Genomic DNA, 18,047 nt, shown 5'->3' on the forward strand with positions numbered 1-18,047 from the left:
GGAACTAATTGTGCTCTGAAGCTATGAGCTAGTATCACATGTGGGGACTGAACAAAACTGGTCTCCAGGCCCGGCCAACATTCCCTTATCTGCATGGCTGGAGGAGACAGACTAGTGGAATTTTCAACCAAGACTTTTTTTTTAAGTTTATTTATTTTGAGAGAGCGAGTACATGAGCTGGGGAGGGGCAGAGAGAGAGGGAGAGAAAGAATCCCAAGCAGGCTTCGTGCTGTCAGCACGGAGCTGACTTGGGGCTCAAACTCATGACTCATGAGATCATGACCTGAGCCAAAATCAAGAGTTACACCCTTAACCAACTGAGCCACCAGGCACCCTTAATAGAACTTTTTAAATAGCAGGGAATGAACAGTTTTAGGCTTTAGCTTGCTTGAGGGACAGTTATTTTCTTAGTTGTGTATTTACTTTCTTGATTGTTAAGACCCCATCGTAATTTGTTCGCGTTTCTGCCAATCTAAGCTAGGAGCAAAAGAACCAGAATAACTGTATACGCATGCAACTCAAAATTTTCCTGAATTTCCAAAAGTATCTGGTGAGGGGAAAGCCTCCTATCTTTAAAAAACAAAACAGGATTTCTTTTAAAATTATTCATAAGAAACTCATCTAGAAGACCTAGTGGCATAAAAAGAAAGCAAAGTGTCAGACTCTAGAGCTCTTTGCATGGCTCCATGCAAGCATCTCTATATTAGTTTAAGGTTACCTGATTCCAAGGTGGACTAATTATGAAGAACTCCAGGAACTTAAAGCAAAAGTACAATTAGGAAAAGATTAGATGCGGGAAGCATTTAGAAACATCTTTTAAATTAGATTCTTGGCTGTACCTAATGGTTAACATCACAATACCATGCAAAGAACAATTTAAGCTTAAAGACTTCGGAACACTTCTACTCCTCTATCTTCCTTCCAGCAAAATACTAATTTCCCTGATATGTCCCATCAGTCACATTATGCAAACACAGAGTCAGAGACCCAGTGAAAGGGCTGTTCATCTCCCTTTTCCACACCTCCCTATTAGTGGCACCCAAGACTCACCATCTTAATGCATAGGCTGTCAGCTCCCAGAAAGGTAGCAGAAACAATAAAATGCAGCCAATGGCACCCCCTGTGTTTGCTTCTCTCCCTTGGATTAAGAAGCCACATTTACCAGGACACCTGCCCTATGGAGGGATTCAGTGCAAGAGGGGCTTTAATTTCTGCATCCTCAACACTTTGCATTGGACCTACCATTCAGCAGACATTCAAACTTTATATTCCAAATGAACAAATAAATGAATGCTTAATAGTTACCAGATTAGGTAATATTTGATGGTCTGGGAACATGGCTTAAAAATAAATTGTGGCAACATCTGAACAATGGGTCAAAGTATAAATATTGTGGTGTTTTTTTGGTACCTCTTATTGAAATTATTTTCTCAGCAACTGAAACCAAACAAAGGTACCAAGGAAGTAATGTTTAAGTCCACTGTTGAGTTTCACATTCTTTGGAAAGGTCTACCTTCCTTATGTGTCATAAACACAAAAAACAAAAAACAAAAAAACACAAACCTTTGTGTTAAAAAAAGAGCTGCAGAAATTCTTTCCTCAACCTTATATCTGAAAGTAAATGATAATTGCTACTTACACACACACATACACACACACCCCAGATGTGGTATTGTGGCTTGTAATTTAGATTTTCAGAGTTAATTAAAAAGAGCTTCAGGCCCTCTTAATTTCATTTCCACTTCCTCGCCTTTTGAAAAGACCTGGAAATGCCGAATGTTTTCATTACAGAGAAACAAATCAGCAGTAACTGTCGGATGTATACTAGTGAGGAACTCCAACCACACTGCTGCTCACCGTCCAGTGGGCCATTCCTCTCTGATCCTGCCATTCCTGCTGCCATGGCAACCCAATCCAGCTCTGGTCCTGTGTCCACACCTGACTGGGTGCTCATTTCCTGGGCAAGACCTGAAAGGCTATCTGGTTCAACCCACTGGCTAGAAAAGGCCACAAGTGATCTGTAACTTGTTAGAGAATGAAGAATGTTCACATCTTGGTTCCCAAATACATGCACATTCACTTATATAAAACATGAGAGGTGATAACACAGTGGTTAAGAGGGCAGACTCTGGAACCAGGTATAATTATGTTTCAAAGCCTAACTTGGACAGTATCAGGTGACTCTTCTGAGCCTCAGTTGCCCCACTTGCAAAAGGCATATACTATTTTTTAATGAGATAAGGCAGATAACAAGTATGTGAGCCTGGTTTCTGGTTAAGAATCAGTAAGTACTTGGGGCGCCTGGGTGGCTCAGTCGGTTAAGCATCCAACTTTGGCTCAGGTCATGATCTCGTGGTTCGTGTGTTTGAGCTCCGCCTTGGGCTCTGTGCTGACAGCTCAGAGCCTGGAGCCTGCTTCAGATTCTGTGTCTCCCTTTCTCTCTGCCCCTTCCCAGCTCAGACTCTGTCTCTCTCTCTCCCCCAAATGAGCCTGGAGACTGCTTCAGACTCTGTGTCTTCCTTCTTCTCTGCCCCTCCCCAGCTCACATTCTATCTCTCTCTCTCTCAAAAATAAATAAACATTAAAAAAAAAACAAAACAGAATCAGTAAGTACTAGCTATTGTTATTATTTATCCCTGGGATATTTTTACTGCAGAAATTGTGGTTTAGAGAAACAAAACCACTTGCCCAGCTAGAGACAAAACCGGCCTGAAGCATGTTCTTCCCCCACCCTTCCCCCCAAAGCTCTGAACTACACAACATGTCTTTAAATAGACTATTGAGAACTTATAAGGGAAACTCTTTCACTTTTAGAAATTCTTTCTAACTCCCTAACATTGTGAAAAGCAATAGAACAAATCTGTTTTTTGCTTCCATGCACTCTGCCTCTCCCTATACAATTAAAATGGAATTAGAACCAAATTAACACAAGAACTTGCTGCTTGGAGAACTTATCAATTATTTTATTACTGAAAAAATGTTAGCATGAAGGTAAGTCACTTGGGAGGTTGTTTCTGTGCGATGGAGGGGTGAATGAAATCAGGCCTACCCGCCCAGGAGACAGATCCTCACTGACCACAGTGGCTCCCTGAGAAAACCACCACTCTGTTTTAGGTCTTCAAAGTACAAGTAATTGATTCATCTAAGGTCAAAAGGACTGGTCAGGCATGTCCCACTTGGGAGGCTCATTTGTTTAAAAGGGTTTCTTTTTTCACCTTTTTTTCCTTGAGGGAGTTGGAAGCTGGGGGGGGGGGGGGCGGCAAATAAATCAATTTTTCATGGGTCGAATGGGCTCTGACTTTTTCTCATTCAAAGTCCACTCAGATGTTTATTTTGTTCTGTTAAAAAGACCAGAACTCAAACAGATGTACCACTTGGTTTACAGTTCCCACTCGCATGCACACATCTGCAGTTTAAAGAGGGAAAACATTTAACAGCTCGTGGGGCCTGATCAATAAGGGCCATTCTCATGAGGCCTGGTCACAATGGGCTGGTTGTTTAATCTTGGGCTGCTCTTCAAGCTGCAAGTCCTCATGTGATGTCTGAAGGGTTCAGATAGCAATGGGGGTAGTCACATTTCCTCTGAGTGTGTACAGAAAAGGGCTGCAAAAGCTGCCCCCAGATCAAACCAATTTCCTAATAAAAGTGGCAGACATTTATTTCAGAAAAAGTTAATTATGAGGCAAACACCAACACTTTTGCTTCTGGCATGAACTGACAATTTGTACATGATGCCTAAGGAAACCATGTTGTCCTATGTTGCCTTCTCATCAAACACAGAGCAGGCATCCTGCTAATTCTGGTGTGCAGCCTCATTGTCCCCCACCCCCCCCTCCCTGGCCATCAAAGCAGCCCACAGACTCAGGAAGTTTAAGAAATATTGAGGCAGAATCTCTCTTCTCATGACACCTTCTCTGTCTCCAGCTGGCTGGCTTTCTTTAGAGAAATTTCTTTGAAGGCTAAAGAAGTTAAAACATCTACCACAGCTTATAATAAAATGAAAGTCAAAAATATAAGATGAATGCCTCTCCTGAAATATTAAGGCACATTTTCTAAATTATTCATCTCAGAACATTGCTTGTCTTTCAGGTGTCCTTGGGATATTTTGGCCCCAGTGCTAAAATTGACTTGTGAACTAAAGCTATCTCAGTCATGAAACCCTCAAAATTTCTTGATCAAGGAAGTAATTGAGAAGCAGAAGTTAAGGGAACCTGGGTGGCTCAGTAGGTTTAGCATCTGACTCTTGATTTCAGCTCAGGTCATGATCTCACGGTTCGTGGATTCAAGCCCTGTGTCGGGCTCCTTGAGGACAGTGCAGAGCCTGCTTGGGATTCTCTCTCTCCCTCTCTGCCCCTCCCCTGACTCTCTCAAGATAAATAAAAAACTTAAAAAAAAAAAAGAAGCAGAAGTTAGGATAAGAGATCAACGTCAAAACGTAGGAACTCGAAGACACAGGAAGTTTAAAATATAAATACAAATGTAACTGGATAAAGGGAACTCACATGATAGTAGGATTTTTAACCTTCACAAAACATTCCCCAAACAGTGGAATGACTTAATGCTTGCTGCTGTGGCACTTCCTGCCTATTTTTCTGGAACAATGTGTGGATCAGAGGCATGAGAGATCTAATCCTGCCTGGAAGAAATCATGGAAGTGATCTGCTTTTATTACCCACTTCATGACAACTGAAGACCACTTGCAGCTGGGGTGGTGCACACAAGACTCCAAGGAAACTGAAATGTAGTAACAGGGAATGGTGAGGACTGGGAAAATAGTGCATGCCTGGGCAAATGAACAACTGCATTACGCACCCAACAAAACACAGATTCCACCCAAGACCATAATCTATTGACCCATAAGCCCCTAATCTAAGGTCACAGTTGATTTCTTTGTTCAATTAGGAAAGAGAATGGGTTATTTGGGATGAAGGTCAGCATAATCCCAAGCCTTCCTATGAAGTTACTTATAATCAGATGTATGCTGAACATTAACAATGTTTAGTACTACTTGCTTATGAAATTACATTTTACCATGAGAGTTTTTGGGGGGTTTTTTTGTAGCCTAAATAAAGCACTTTTTTTTTTTTTTTTTGGTGGTGGTGGATAAGAATATGTCTCTGAATATTTACTGGAGTAGAAAGGGTAATAATTTTATTATTAGTAATTGGCCTAAATTGGATGTTAACTAGTTTTACTTTACTTGATATAAAACTAGTAACTGTTTCATATGTGCCTTTACTTACTGCCAAAGGCCAAGTTATCTTTCAATGCTATGAATTCATAATCAGGAAAAAATTGTTTCCATACTTTAAAGAGATAAAGCCTAAACAGAATGATAAATTTTGCTAAGAATTTGCCATTTAAATTTCTTCTGAAGTAAAACCAACATTTGCCAACAAAGAAAAGTCTAGCTAAGGTGCGCCTGGGTGGCTCAGTTGGTTAAGCGTCTACACTGTTGATTTCAGCTAAGGTCATGATCTCACGGTTCCTGAGACTGAGCCCTGTGTTGGGCTCTGTGCTGACAGCTCAGAGTCTGGAGTCTGCTTGGGATCCTCTGTCTCTCTCTCTCTCCCTCTGCTCCTGCTCTGCTTGTTCTCTCTCTCTTTCAAAAATAAACTTAAAAACAAAAGAAGTCTAGTCAAATGAAACTCCCATCTACATTATTGAAATTTATTTTTAATCAAGACCAGAGAATTCTTCTTACCCAGCCCACAAGGATGGGACCAACGTGTTCAGTGGAGCCATCAGGTTTCCGAGCGTCTCGAAGCTGACTAAGGAGCTCTGGTCAAGAAACAAAAAAACAAAAAAACAGCATGCTTATTTTGTTAGGCATTCAAATATGAACAGGACTGGAAGTAGATTCTGGGTTAATCAAGTTATTACATAATCATGACTTGTAAGATGACTCAATTAAAGCCACAAGTCATGACTCATTGTGTGAACAAAATTATACCTTCATGTAGAGGAATGAGAGAGTCCAGTGTTCCGAAAATTTGATTCAACTCTTGCTCTGTCATTATGGAGAGTTTCAGCATGGGGTCGTGATAGGCCTACATAAGAAAGGCAAGAGATGGAAGCAAACATTTAAAATCAGAGGAAGTGGGGTGCCTGTGGCTCAGTTGATTAAGCATCCAACTCTTGATTTTGGCTCAAGTCATGTTCTCACGATTTGTGGGTTTGAGACCCACCTCAGGCTCTGCGCTGATGGTGCGGAGCCTGCTTGGGAATCTCTCTCCCTCTCTCTCTCTCTCTGCCCCTGCCCCACTTGTGCGCACGTGTGTGTGTGTGTGTGTGTGTGTGTGTGTGTGTGCGCGCACACACGTGCTCTCTCTCTCCCAAAAAAATAAACATTAAAAACATTTTTTTTTAATCAGAGGAAGCAAGTGGTTAATGTAAAATGGTGTCTGTGTCTGTGAGGCCCTACATAATAACAAAATACCTGGCTCTCCCCAAACAACATCTCCCATAATGCTATGGAAGCAGCAGATGGGTGTAGCTAGAACAGATAAGAATCTAGTATTGCCTTGAGCCTTTTGCGGTTGTTGATAAACCAAAGCAGATTTTTAAAAAGCTTTTTTATTCTAATATAGCCTACATCTAGGCAAGGGCACAAATCCTAAGTATAGAGAAGACTTGATTCATATGATGTTTTAAAAATTTACTTTATTGAAGATCCTGCAGCTTAAAAATATCTGTTTATACAAAATTAGTTACTAGCAGGTTCTTTTTCAATTAGTCCATATCTAAACTAAGTAAAGGAAGAAAGAAAAAGTGGTGGCATCCTTTATGATTGCTTTGAAGCCAAGACAGAAAAATCTCTGTTAATCCTATCACCTCTTATTAATGATAATTAAACAAGAACACACAGTTATAGGCCACTGTAATAGAGCACAAAGACTCAGATGGCACCATCCCTGCCTCCAAGGATATTTATAAAGCTCATTGGGAGATAAGAAAAACACATGGATAATTAGATATATGTTTAAAAAATAGCTCAAGATTAAAAACAGAAGAGATATCACATAGTAGCAAAAATCAATCAAATCATAACTGCCTCGAGGGTGAGAGAATTAAAGCTGGAGTATTCAGAGCAGATTTAAGATGAGCTGTCTGAATGGAGAAGGAGGCAGTAAATACTGGTGAAGAATGAGCTGAGATTTGAGCTAGTTCCTGGAGGACGGCTGGATGCAGATGGTTGAAAGGAGAGGAAGGCTCTCCAGGAAGGTAGAACCGCCACAAGCAAAAGGAAGGCAGTGAAACACCCTTAAGGTGCTTAGCCTTGGTCTTGACACAGGAAGGGGGAACAAGATGTCTCTCAGAGTTAAACGCCTTCTCTGTCATCTCTGTCTTCCTCCTCCTCCAGCCCCACCTAAAACTCAGTTTCTTGGCTGTGTCCAAGCAAAGCGTGGATGGCCATCTCCCAGGAATGCTACAGAGGACACTTTATATCAGCAGGAATCTGGACTAAGGACACGTAAGAGAAGGGAGGCATCTTTCCAACCCTTAATTCTTTAAAGAGGCTGGGAATATTAGATGAAGGAATCTGGATTTCAGCCTTCATGGGGGTCACTGAAATGGAAAGGTTTTGGGAAAGCTTTGTTGTCAAGACTATACAGGTTACAAGGCACAGGTTTCCTCTCCCCTCCAGCACACAATGTAATTAAAACACACGTTTCTATATAAAAGACCCTAGCTTATATGATAGCATGCAATTGTCTTACTTTACCACTTTCTCTACTTAAGAGATTCAAACGACCTTATTTCTAAGACACAGTTCCAGTTTCAGACGTCCACACCCTCTCTTCCATGGGTAAGGAGGCCCCACATGAGAGACAATGAAATATATGTAGAGCCAGGCCTCTGTGAACACTTTCTGATTAAACTCAAGTATTACTTGAGGTGCCTTAGAGACATGCACAGGAGAACCCTGACAGACACCAAGTCCAGAGAACCTTCTTGTTTTGAGCCATTTCCCCCCTACTTGGTTGGTGCAGTTTCTTCTCAATTGTTGATGGCCTGTGTTAGTCACAAAAAAGAGTTCTCATACGGCACAATCTTAGAAATGTGAAATTAACTAGAAGAAGAAAAAAAAGGAGGTGGCCCAAATGACCACTGGATTCATATTTACCTTTTTTGCCAATTTCAAGTCCTCTATCAAGTCTTCTTCTCCTTGGGAAAGCTCAAAGATTGCCTATAAGCAAAGAAAAAACACATCCACTGAACATTCCACTTATGAGACCAAATTCAAACAGCACTGGTTCTGTTGCCCAAAGCCCCAAATCTACCAACTTCTTAAGTATTTTTAAAGGATTCTTTAAAAAGTTAAATTAACCTGTAGCAAATGCATCTAGTAGCTAAAACCTATAAAGGACAATTTTTGCAATACTTCTGCATAATGTGCTTACCTGTTTGTGGGAGAAAGAGGTTTCACATATGTTTCTAACCCAGGAAGTCATCTTTCATGTTACAGAACTTGGGTGCCGCAGAGCAAGAGGGAATTTTTTTAGGTAAAATAATGACAGTTGGGTTCTGCATCTCTCGTGTGCGCAGCAGCCATCATAAATGATTTTGGGGTCTGTTCTCAGTGATGGACATGGAAGTATTATGAACTGGGCCATCACAATTTGTCTTTGCTCTACTCAACAGAAGGTGAATCTCAGGAGAAAGCTTTATTCTTATCAGCCACTTGTCTTGAGGCTGGAATTGTAGGAAGAATCCAATATTTTATCACTCTAAATGTCTGGTGGAGTTAATTCATTCTAAATTACTTCTCAGCCCTACACAGTACAATAAATAAAATTCTAGGAGCCAGTTGTGTGTAAGAGTGTGTAAATGGACCGTTTCTAATTTGGCTCTGCTAAGCCATCATAATTTAAGAACTATAATGTGTAGAATACTCTTTCACTCATCTGGGAGTCTAAACTGTTGGCAAACATTAATTGTTGAAGGGTGATACGTTTAGTCCTTTAATAGGAGTGACGGTTTGGGGACTACTACATTTCTTTCAGACTAAAGGGAAAAAGTGAGCAGGCTTGGAGAGTGCCCTCCATCTCTGGGGCTGGTGGACTATAAGACAACGAGTTTGTTTTCAGGTAAAGCAGGTGGAGGCGGAATACTGTACTAGAGGCCAGTGCATGGTGGCCCCTCCTGAGGCCCATAAAGCCTCCATGTCATGCCCTCCTGGCACTCTATCTTGTTAACCTTTTACTTTGAAATAATTATGGACTCACAGGAGAAATTGTAAAAATAGTGTAGAGAGGTCCTGTGCACTTATTACTCTGCTTCCCCCAATGGTGGCATCTTCCGTAATGCCAGAGCATTACAGAGCATTACCAAGACCAGGAAATGGATTGGCACAATGCAGTTAACTAGACTTTATCTGGACCTTCCTCAGATTTCCTTATACATCTGTTTTACTAGAGCTCACTTCCACAGGCCTGACTGTCTGACTTCCAAATGTGGCCTCCAGGAGAGGAAAACCCCAGAACCCCATACTGAGAAACACCACATTCGATGTTTGCTGTGGGGCAGCACACTGTCACCAGGAAGACCATGGGCTTTGGAGTAGGACAGGACCTGGGTTCAAATCACAGCTCTGTAACGCTGTAGATGGGTGAATTTATATTCACTGTGCCTTAATAATCTGATCTGCAGAATCAGTCCCTCCTTCCTTCCTTCCCTCTATCAGATTGTACAAATTACATATTTATACTACTGACACTTGGGAAAACACAAAAAAGTTACGAAACTTTTGTGTTACAAAACACAAAAGCAGAAAATTTTAATGTACCAGTAATACCATCTTTAACCATCATTAAGATTTTGTCATGTTTCTTCACAGGTTTTTTTCAGTGCATGTATTATTTTTAAATGCCTTTTTTTAAGTGTGCTTTCACCTAGCATCTCACTTTATTTATTTTAATGTCTATTTGTTTTTTGAGAGAGAGACTAGGCGTGAGCAGCAGAAGGGCAGAGAGAGAGGGAGACACAGAATCCGAAGCAGGCTCCAGGCTCCAAGCTGTCAGCACAGAGCCTGATGTGGGGCTCAAACCCACAAACCACGAGATTATGACCTGAGCTGAAGTCGGATGCTTAACTGACTGAGCCACCCAGGCACCCCTTAAATGCTTTATTATTTCTTTTGACTAGATAATACATTAACATAATTCAAATTTGGGGCACCTGGGTGGCTCATTCGGTTAAGTGTCCAACTTCGGCTCAGGTCATGATCTCATGGTTGGTGAGTTCGAGCCCCGCGTTGGGCTCTGTGCTGACAGCTCAGAGCCTGGAACCTGCTTCGGATTCTGTCTCCCTCTCTCTCTGCCCCTCCCCTGCTTGTACTCTGTCTCTCTCAAAAGTAAATAAACATTAAAAAAAAACACAACATAGTTCAAATTTTATAGTGTACATATGGGTAGGTGGTGAAAAACTTTCCTTCTAACCTCCTTCCAGCCACCCAGCTCCCTCCCAGGAAACAACAATGTTATTAGTTCCTTGTGTGTCCTTCCAGGAATATTTTATGATTCTACAAGCAAATATATGCACGTACACACATACATTTATTTTTCCTTTCTTTTACATAAATGGTAAAAGAACATAACACACCCTACTTTGTGCCTTGCCTTATCCATTTAGCCATCCGTACATGCGCATCAGCACTTCTTGTGTTTCTGCAGCTATGTAGTCTTCCATGTACAGAGACATATTATTTAGCTTGTCCCTGGCAATAGATGTTCAGGCTCCTTCTAGCACTATTATAAACATTACTGTGATGAATATGCTTACATATATATCTTTTCATCTGTGTACAAGTGTGTCTGGCAGATAGATTCCTAGAAAAGAATGGCTGAGTCCAAAACCTAGAAAGTTTTCAAGTATTCCTTTTGTCAATGTCAGGTTTTCCACAGAAATAGATGTTCCAAGGGTTTCACTAGATGATGCACATTTAAAGTGTTTTGGCACAGCCTGGCACCTGACAAGCTTTCTATAAACGGCAATATTACCACAGTCATTTAGGGCCATTGGTACCAAATATTCACATGTAATGAAATTAACTGCCTTCCATAGAAAAGTTTTCCACAAAACAGAATCAAAGTTTTATCAATCAAATATCTTAAAATATTCTAGAAGTTGCTATCAAAATATACCTAAAGTGATTAACTTTGTGAGCTCCAAGATCCTAAATAGACACTTCCTAATTCATTTTCTTTGTAAATTCAGGTTTTCACATCAGTTTCTTTTTAAAGCAGGAACCACCCACCCAGCTGGGTGCTGGTTTCTTAGTTCCTTACAAGGTTTGACACCCCCATTTGTCCTCCTACAAACGCAAGGAAGAATTGATTTGGAGCCTGTGGTGTAGATAGACCCAGTTTGGCTCTCGCCTATAGTGCATTTTGTTCCAGACACAGGGCCAGCTCCTGGGTCCCAAGCCTACCTCCTGACGTTTGATTTCCTTGGACGGAAGCATCTGATTGACGCACACATCGAAGGTCTCACTCCACAGCTTGCTATCTCTCCGCTTCGTGCTTGAGGGGGCGGCATTTCTGGACCAGGGTCGGGGGGTGAGGATGTCAGGACGGCTCTCACTGCGGAAGCTAATGGAACGCTAAACAATGAGAAAAACAAACTGTCATGGGGGCAGTGGCAGGACTAGGGTGGATCGTTTGAGCAGCTTCCTGTCACTGACAGAACATAAATCAGATGTTTGCAAGAAAGAAAGGACAATGCCACAAGGCCTTTTGGGAAGTGGGGCATTTTCTTGAGCCTACGTGCTAAGGGAAATTGGGCAAAGGGGCTGCCTTCACACATGTGCTGGGAGTATCCGTTCTGTGAGACCTGGACACAGCAAAGAGACATGCACGGAGGCAGCTCTCAGGGGAGCCACGGGCTCCTCTTTTTTTCCAGGAGACAGCCCCCTCTTCAGAAGAACAAGGGTTAACAGTAGTGGATGTCCTTTACATCTGGCCGTTATTCCTATTCTTCTCTTCCATCTAGGAACAGAAGCCTGCTATCCTTGGGTATTGGGTCTGGTGTGCAGTTAGGGTGGGATCCCCCAGACCTGACCAGTCAGAGTACTCCTCCACCCCGGTTCAGGGAGCAGCACCTGATTCCCTGAAATCTGCTAAGTGGTACATGGGAGAAAGAGTGGAAAGGCCTTTATTCCTTTGGTATTGTGAACTTAAGAGATAACATAAGCAGGAATTTCTTGCCACAACTCTCTCTATTCACGTGGTTAAGTCTGTTTGCTGTTGTGGAGAATAAAGGGACACACAGAATGAAGGAAAGAGAGAGAGAGAGAGAGAGAGAGAGAGAGAGACAGACTGATGGAGGGAGGGCACAAGCTTTACCCACACTGTTTAAACCTCTGGATCCCACTGTGCATGAAGCCATTAAGGGTCACTTTTTATTTATTTATTTTTTTATTATTTTTTTTAAGGGTCACTTTTAGATTAAGGGGCTAATACATTCCCCCTTCTGTTTACATTAATCTCAGTTGGGATTCTGTCAACTTGAAAAGTACCAACAAATATACATACTAAATACTATCTTGGCAGCAAATGATGCCTGCCCTGACATACTTTATTTTCCAAAGAGGTTCTAGTAGACTTCAGGGTGTTCTAACTACCCAAAGTTCACCCTTGTGGCTGAAACATGCTGTCAGAGTGCCTTCTCATGACAAATACAAATGATTAAGAAGAAAGCTAAGTGCACCATCTTCAGCCTTCATCCTAGAAGATTTCAACACACTTAAACTTTGCCAAAGCAATGAGGTGTTTCTGCACTCAAAACCACGTCCTCAATTAGCAAGACAAGGCTGTGGCCACATGTCTATGGCCTTCAGTGAGAAGTTCCTCAGTTTGGCATAGAAAGCCTCTTGTAATCTAACCACATTCTATATATCTAGATTCACCTCCTGCCACTCACCCGTGAGTCCTCTATTCTCCAGCCCTACTGGGCAATCTGCCATTTCCTAAATGAATCATGTTTTGCCATCCCTCTGTGCATCCTTCAAACAGTCTTCTTTTCTGAGAATGTTTTTCTTCCATTTACTAGCTGGCTAACTCCTAAGTGTCCTCAGGATATAACTCAAACTCTTCCCTTAAGAAAGCCTTTACCAATGTTGTCCCACTCTTTCCCAGGGCAATCTGGGCATATCTCTGACACAGCAATGATCACATTTTGTTATACTTCCCGGTCACCTGCTCTGACCTAAAAACTTCCTGAGGGCAAGAACTGATTTTGATTGTGGCATATATGCTGTCATCACTAAGATATTCTAGCTTCCAAATATTTTGAGATTCAACAATAAACTTTAAGAAAGTAAATTTTATGAGAGCTATTCAACATAAGGGTATTGTTAAATAAGTTATAATTCATCTGCTTGACAGTATTTTATCTAGCCAATTAGACAGTTCTGAGATAATTTTAACAGCTAAAAATTCCTTCTATGTAAGTTAAAATCAGAACTAAAACCTGTACATGAATACTGTTTGTAATTATGAAAAAAAGCACAAGAGCTAAGATATAAAAGGAACACCACAAAATTCTTTTTTTTTTTTTGCCTGACGACATTATAGGTGATTTTTATTCTAGTTTATAATTTTTTTTTGTAATTCAAGAAAAAAATGAATAAATGAAAAATGTAAAAAGAAACTTCTAAGGGGCTTCAAGGTATTACCACAACCTTTAAGAAGCAGGAAGCTAGCTGTTTGCAAGTAGCAACATGAGTTCCTCAGGCTGGCACAGGCATCCATCAGCCCCTGGGCTCATTAGTGAGCTCGTGATCACTGGACCAGCCCTATGCTGGTCAAGAAAGGACTTGCACCAAATATGCAGTTCACTAAAGGCATCTTGCAAATCCTTGTGATCTCTTGAAAACAGGCCCTTATAAACAGTGACCAGACTAATGCTTGCAGATCCTCACTACTCAGAATCAATTAGCCACAGGCAGGGAAAGGTCAAAACAAGCAAAGTGAGTCATCAGGTTACTCACTGATCTCAGTTTTCACTTCTGATTATAGCTGGGGTAGGAATTAAAGAGCAGAAAGAGAGGAAAACACAAAAATAAGATTCAAAATGAAAGACATTTTCCACTTTCACTTGAATCAACCGCCCACCTTGTAACAGTTTCAACCCCTGACCCAACTTCAAATTCCCCCTCCCCACTGCCAGTTTGCAAGGAACTTACACTAACTTTAAATTTTCATACATTACAGAAGTATATAAATTAAGTACAAATCCCCTCATTTTCCCAAGTCTACTTTCCGGAAGTAACTGCTACTAAGTTTGTTCTAGATCTTTCCAAACCTCTTAAATGTATTTGCCAACAATCACAAAAAACCAGAATGTTTTCTCTTTTTACTCAACAATATGTCTCTCCATGTTAGTATATAAGACTCATTATTCTAAAAAAAAAATAATTTAGGGGGGTGAAAATCACATAACACAAATTAGCCATTTTTGTGAACAATTCAGCGGTCTTTAGTACATTCACAATGCTGTACAAACACCACCTCCATGTAGTTCCAAAACATTTCCATCATTCCAAAATCACTCTTTTTAATGGGTGCAGAGTTAGTATCCCATGGTCCAGATGGACCACATGGATTTAATCAACTGCCAACTGATGGACATTAAAATCATTTCCAGTGTTACAAAAGCACTATTACAAAAAGTGCTTCAGTGAACATCAGTGCTGCTATTTTTGTAAAGCAAATTCCTGAAGTAGAATTCCTTGGTTTAAGAAATATCAACATTTTAACATTTGATATGCACTGTCAAATTGACCTCTAAACAGGCTGTTTCAATTTTATTGTCCCCAGAAAGGTATATGAATTACCTTTTTCCATACTCTTATCGACAGGATATTATTATCAATCTAATAGAGAAAACAACCACAGTTGATGCTTACACAACATGGGTTTGAACTTTGAGGGTACACTTACACGATTTGTTTTTGATAAATACAGTCCAGTACTGTAAATGTATTTTTTTCTCTCTTATTATTTTAATAACATTTTCTTTCCTAGCTTACTTTATTGTAATAATACAGTATAGAATACATGTAACATACAAAATATGTGCTAATTGGCTTTTAGGTCATTGGTAAGGCTTCCAGTCAACAGCGGGCTATAAAGTAGTTAAGTTTTAGGGGATCAAAAGTTATATATGGATTTTCAACTCTCTGTGGAATGTGGGAGATATTGGTGTCCCTAACCCCTGCATTGTTCAAGGGTCAACTGTATACCTTAACTTCAGTTTCATGTTTTGAATGTAAGACTGAGCACATTTTCACGTATTTCTTGAAAAATTTCCCAGAGAGTTGGAGATTTTCTTCCTTTGCAGTCTGGGGGGAAAAGAGAGAGGTGAGCTGTATTACTTGAGCTCTATTGTTAAGAATTCTTTGTTTTGTGTTTCCTCAGTGATTGCTGGGCTTAGGAACAAAGTGGGAAGAGACTGGGCAAAATTCACATATATCACTCTTTCTGTGCCTGCCCATGTTTAACAATTCTGATGAATTATCTCCCATCCTCACAACCACCCACAAGGTGGAGGTTTATTCCCATTTTACTGATGAGGAAACTGAGGCTCAAAGGGGCTAAGGTACTTGTTCAGGCAGGATTCAAAACCAGATCTACCTCAGTCCACAACCTGAGCTCTTTCTACCTTGAGGGCTGTGTACCTGCTACTTACATGCAAATCATGCATTGTGGGGAGGTTTCAATGATATGGGCCCTGGCCTTCTAAGATTTTAAATCTAGTTAAGGAGAGGGAATGCATTTACTCACTTTTAGGAATAATTACTGAGTGACTCTTTGACCAATCAAACTTCAGATACACACCTTTAGTCAGGCTGGATTAAAAGAAACATTTTGATATTTTTAACTCCATTTAGGGGGAGGATGTTGAAAAGAAGAATCCGAAAGAAGCAATAAAGAGTGCTGGTCAGGTGTGTGGTCAGCAGCTGGCCAGCCCACAGCCAACTAGGCTGTGGTCAAGACCACGCACCATGACCTACACCTCTATGAGTCCTCAGTACAACTGGGCACAATTAGAGGAGAGGATTGGAGCTGGGTGGGGGGAACATGTGACTACACAGGAGAAAAGTCCCAAAGAAGAGGATGCCTCTTGAAAGAGGAAAACAGCCATATCCCTTCCAGTGCCTTTCCCCCTCCTCCTGCTTTACTTTTCTCTATTTTCACCATGTGCTGTTTCCTCCCATTTTAGGTAATCTCCTTGAAGGCAAGGATATCTATCTATTCTGTTCATTGATGGACTTTTCAGCAACTGGCACATACATGGTAGGATCTCAACAATTTTGCTTACTGAACAAATGGCATGTTTGTATGTGCTGGGCACAGTGAGGGCAACTTTAAGAGCCTTGTATAGCCAACAAGTAAGGATTGCTACTCCTGTTTTACAGATGAAGAAACCAGAGGCTCAGAAAGGGTAACACTTCTCTGAAGGTCATGCAGCTAATGAATGATGCTCTAGAATTTATACTCAGGTCAGTGGTGAACTCAGAATGACTATACAGGTCTGGTCTATTTGAGTCCCCTTGTCCCCGCCCATGCCCCTGCCACCAGTTTTAACCAATATCCTATCCTCTTCCCCTAAGGTAAGTTTCAGAGTGTGGTGGGGTGCATGTGCCCAAATAAATGATTTTCAGGCTACTGACAGGGATTGTAAACCTCACCACCAGTTAAATTTTGGACCAGAAAATTCTTTGTTGTGAGGGGTTGTCCTGTATCTTGCAGGATGTTTAGCAATATCCTATCTGTAACCCTTAGATGCCAGAAGTGCACTCATCCCAATTGTGACAATCAAAACACCTTCACTGCTGAATGTCCCTGGGAGTGAAAAACACCAGTCCATGGTGACTAGGAGAGACCCAGCATTGGGATGGATAGCATAAAAACAGAAACACACACATAGATCCCTCTGGGAGTGGGGAATGAAAAAAAATGTTCCAGGACAAGTAACAATTTCCACGAGGGAATCCAGCTTAGCAAACCAGTCAAAAACCTAAAGCTCATAATTACTGGCAGCTAAAATAACAATAGCTATTAGAAGCACAGATAATGCAGATTTAGGAAATGGGTGCTTATGTTTATGCCTGAGCTGGGTATGTGGAAAAGATGCTACGGGTGCAATGGGGACTGTCTGTCAGGTGGGAAAAGAGGGACCCTTTACATGTGTCAGAGGAAATGTAAACTCAGCAGGTGAGGCATGATGGAACAGATTTGATTTGTTACTGTCACCTGTTCAGCAGGGTGCTCCCTCGCCCTTTTCCAAAAACAGAAGGTCTCTATAGCTAAAGATAACATGCTCCAATAAAGAGAGTTCAAGCTAGGGAAATTCTCTGTACTTAGCATTGATATTTTATAGCAGATGGTTTTTATTACTAAACATTGGAGGTTAGGGTGGGACTGTCAGAGGAAAACAGGTTTGTATGTTGCTACTACAATGTACAGTAGTTATGGATGGGATCTGAAAATGTTCTTGAAGAGCATCCTGGAGGAGTCTCTCATTTAAGGCTTTATTAGAACAATTAACTTAAATTGAGAAATAAAACTTCTGAGTTCTGGGGCTTCCATTACTTTTGAGCCTCACGCTAGTCTTGGGAGAGGCAACTGGACAGATTCTTGCATTTTTGCCCTTTTTAATAGATGAGAAATCTGAGTACCAGGGGATTTAGTGACTGGGCCCAAGGTAAGTGTTGGAATAGGAACAGAGTCTAGTCTTTTGACTATAAAACATGGCTTTATGTTAAGAACACAGGCTTTGGAGTAAAATAGACATGGCTTCAAGTCAACTTAAGAGCTGAGGGACCTTGAGAAAGTTAATCTCTCTGGATCACAGTTTCCTTATCTGTAAAAGGGCATAGTAATGAGTACCTCACAAAGTTGCAGTGAGGATTAGGTAAGATGAAATATGTCAAGGGCTTAGCCAAGCACCTGGTAGGTGGGCAGTAGGCAATGAATGTTATCTATCACTGTTATTATACCATTGGCTGCACTGCCACCATTAGTACTGGTTTTTGTGTT

General features: G+C 41.0%; 1 protein-coding gene across 6 annotated transcripts in view; it reads right to left on the bottom strand.

The window, feature by feature from the left end:
* The window catches only part of ARHGEF3 (Rho guanine nucleotide exchange factor 3), a 305,569-nt gene that overhangs the window by 16,557 nt on the left and 270,965 nt on the right, over positions 1–18,047 (bottom strand). For all 6 annotated transcript variants that reach the window (XM_053897823.1, XM_019469998.2, XM_019469997.2 and 3 more), the window contains 4 exons: positions 11,435–11,605; positions 8,129–8,191; positions 5,954–6,050; positions 5,705–5,781 (listed from right to left, as the gene is read on the bottom strand). In XM_053897823.1, the coding sequence (XP_053753798.1) occupies positions 5,705–5,781; positions 5,954–6,050; positions 8,129–8,191; positions 11,435–11,605 (408 nt within the window). The remainder of the gene's footprint in view (positions 1–5,704; positions 5,782–5,953; positions 6,051–8,128; positions 8,192–11,434; positions 11,606–18,047) is intronic.

This window comes from Panthera pardus, unplaced genomic scaffold, assembly GCF_024362965.1.
Source record: "Panthera pardus isolate Hobbes unplaced genomic scaffold, ASM2436296v1 HiC_scaffold_8, whole genome shotgun sequence".
Lineage (NCBI taxonomy): Eukaryota > Metazoa > Chordata > Mammalia > Carnivora > Felidae > Panthera > Panthera pardus.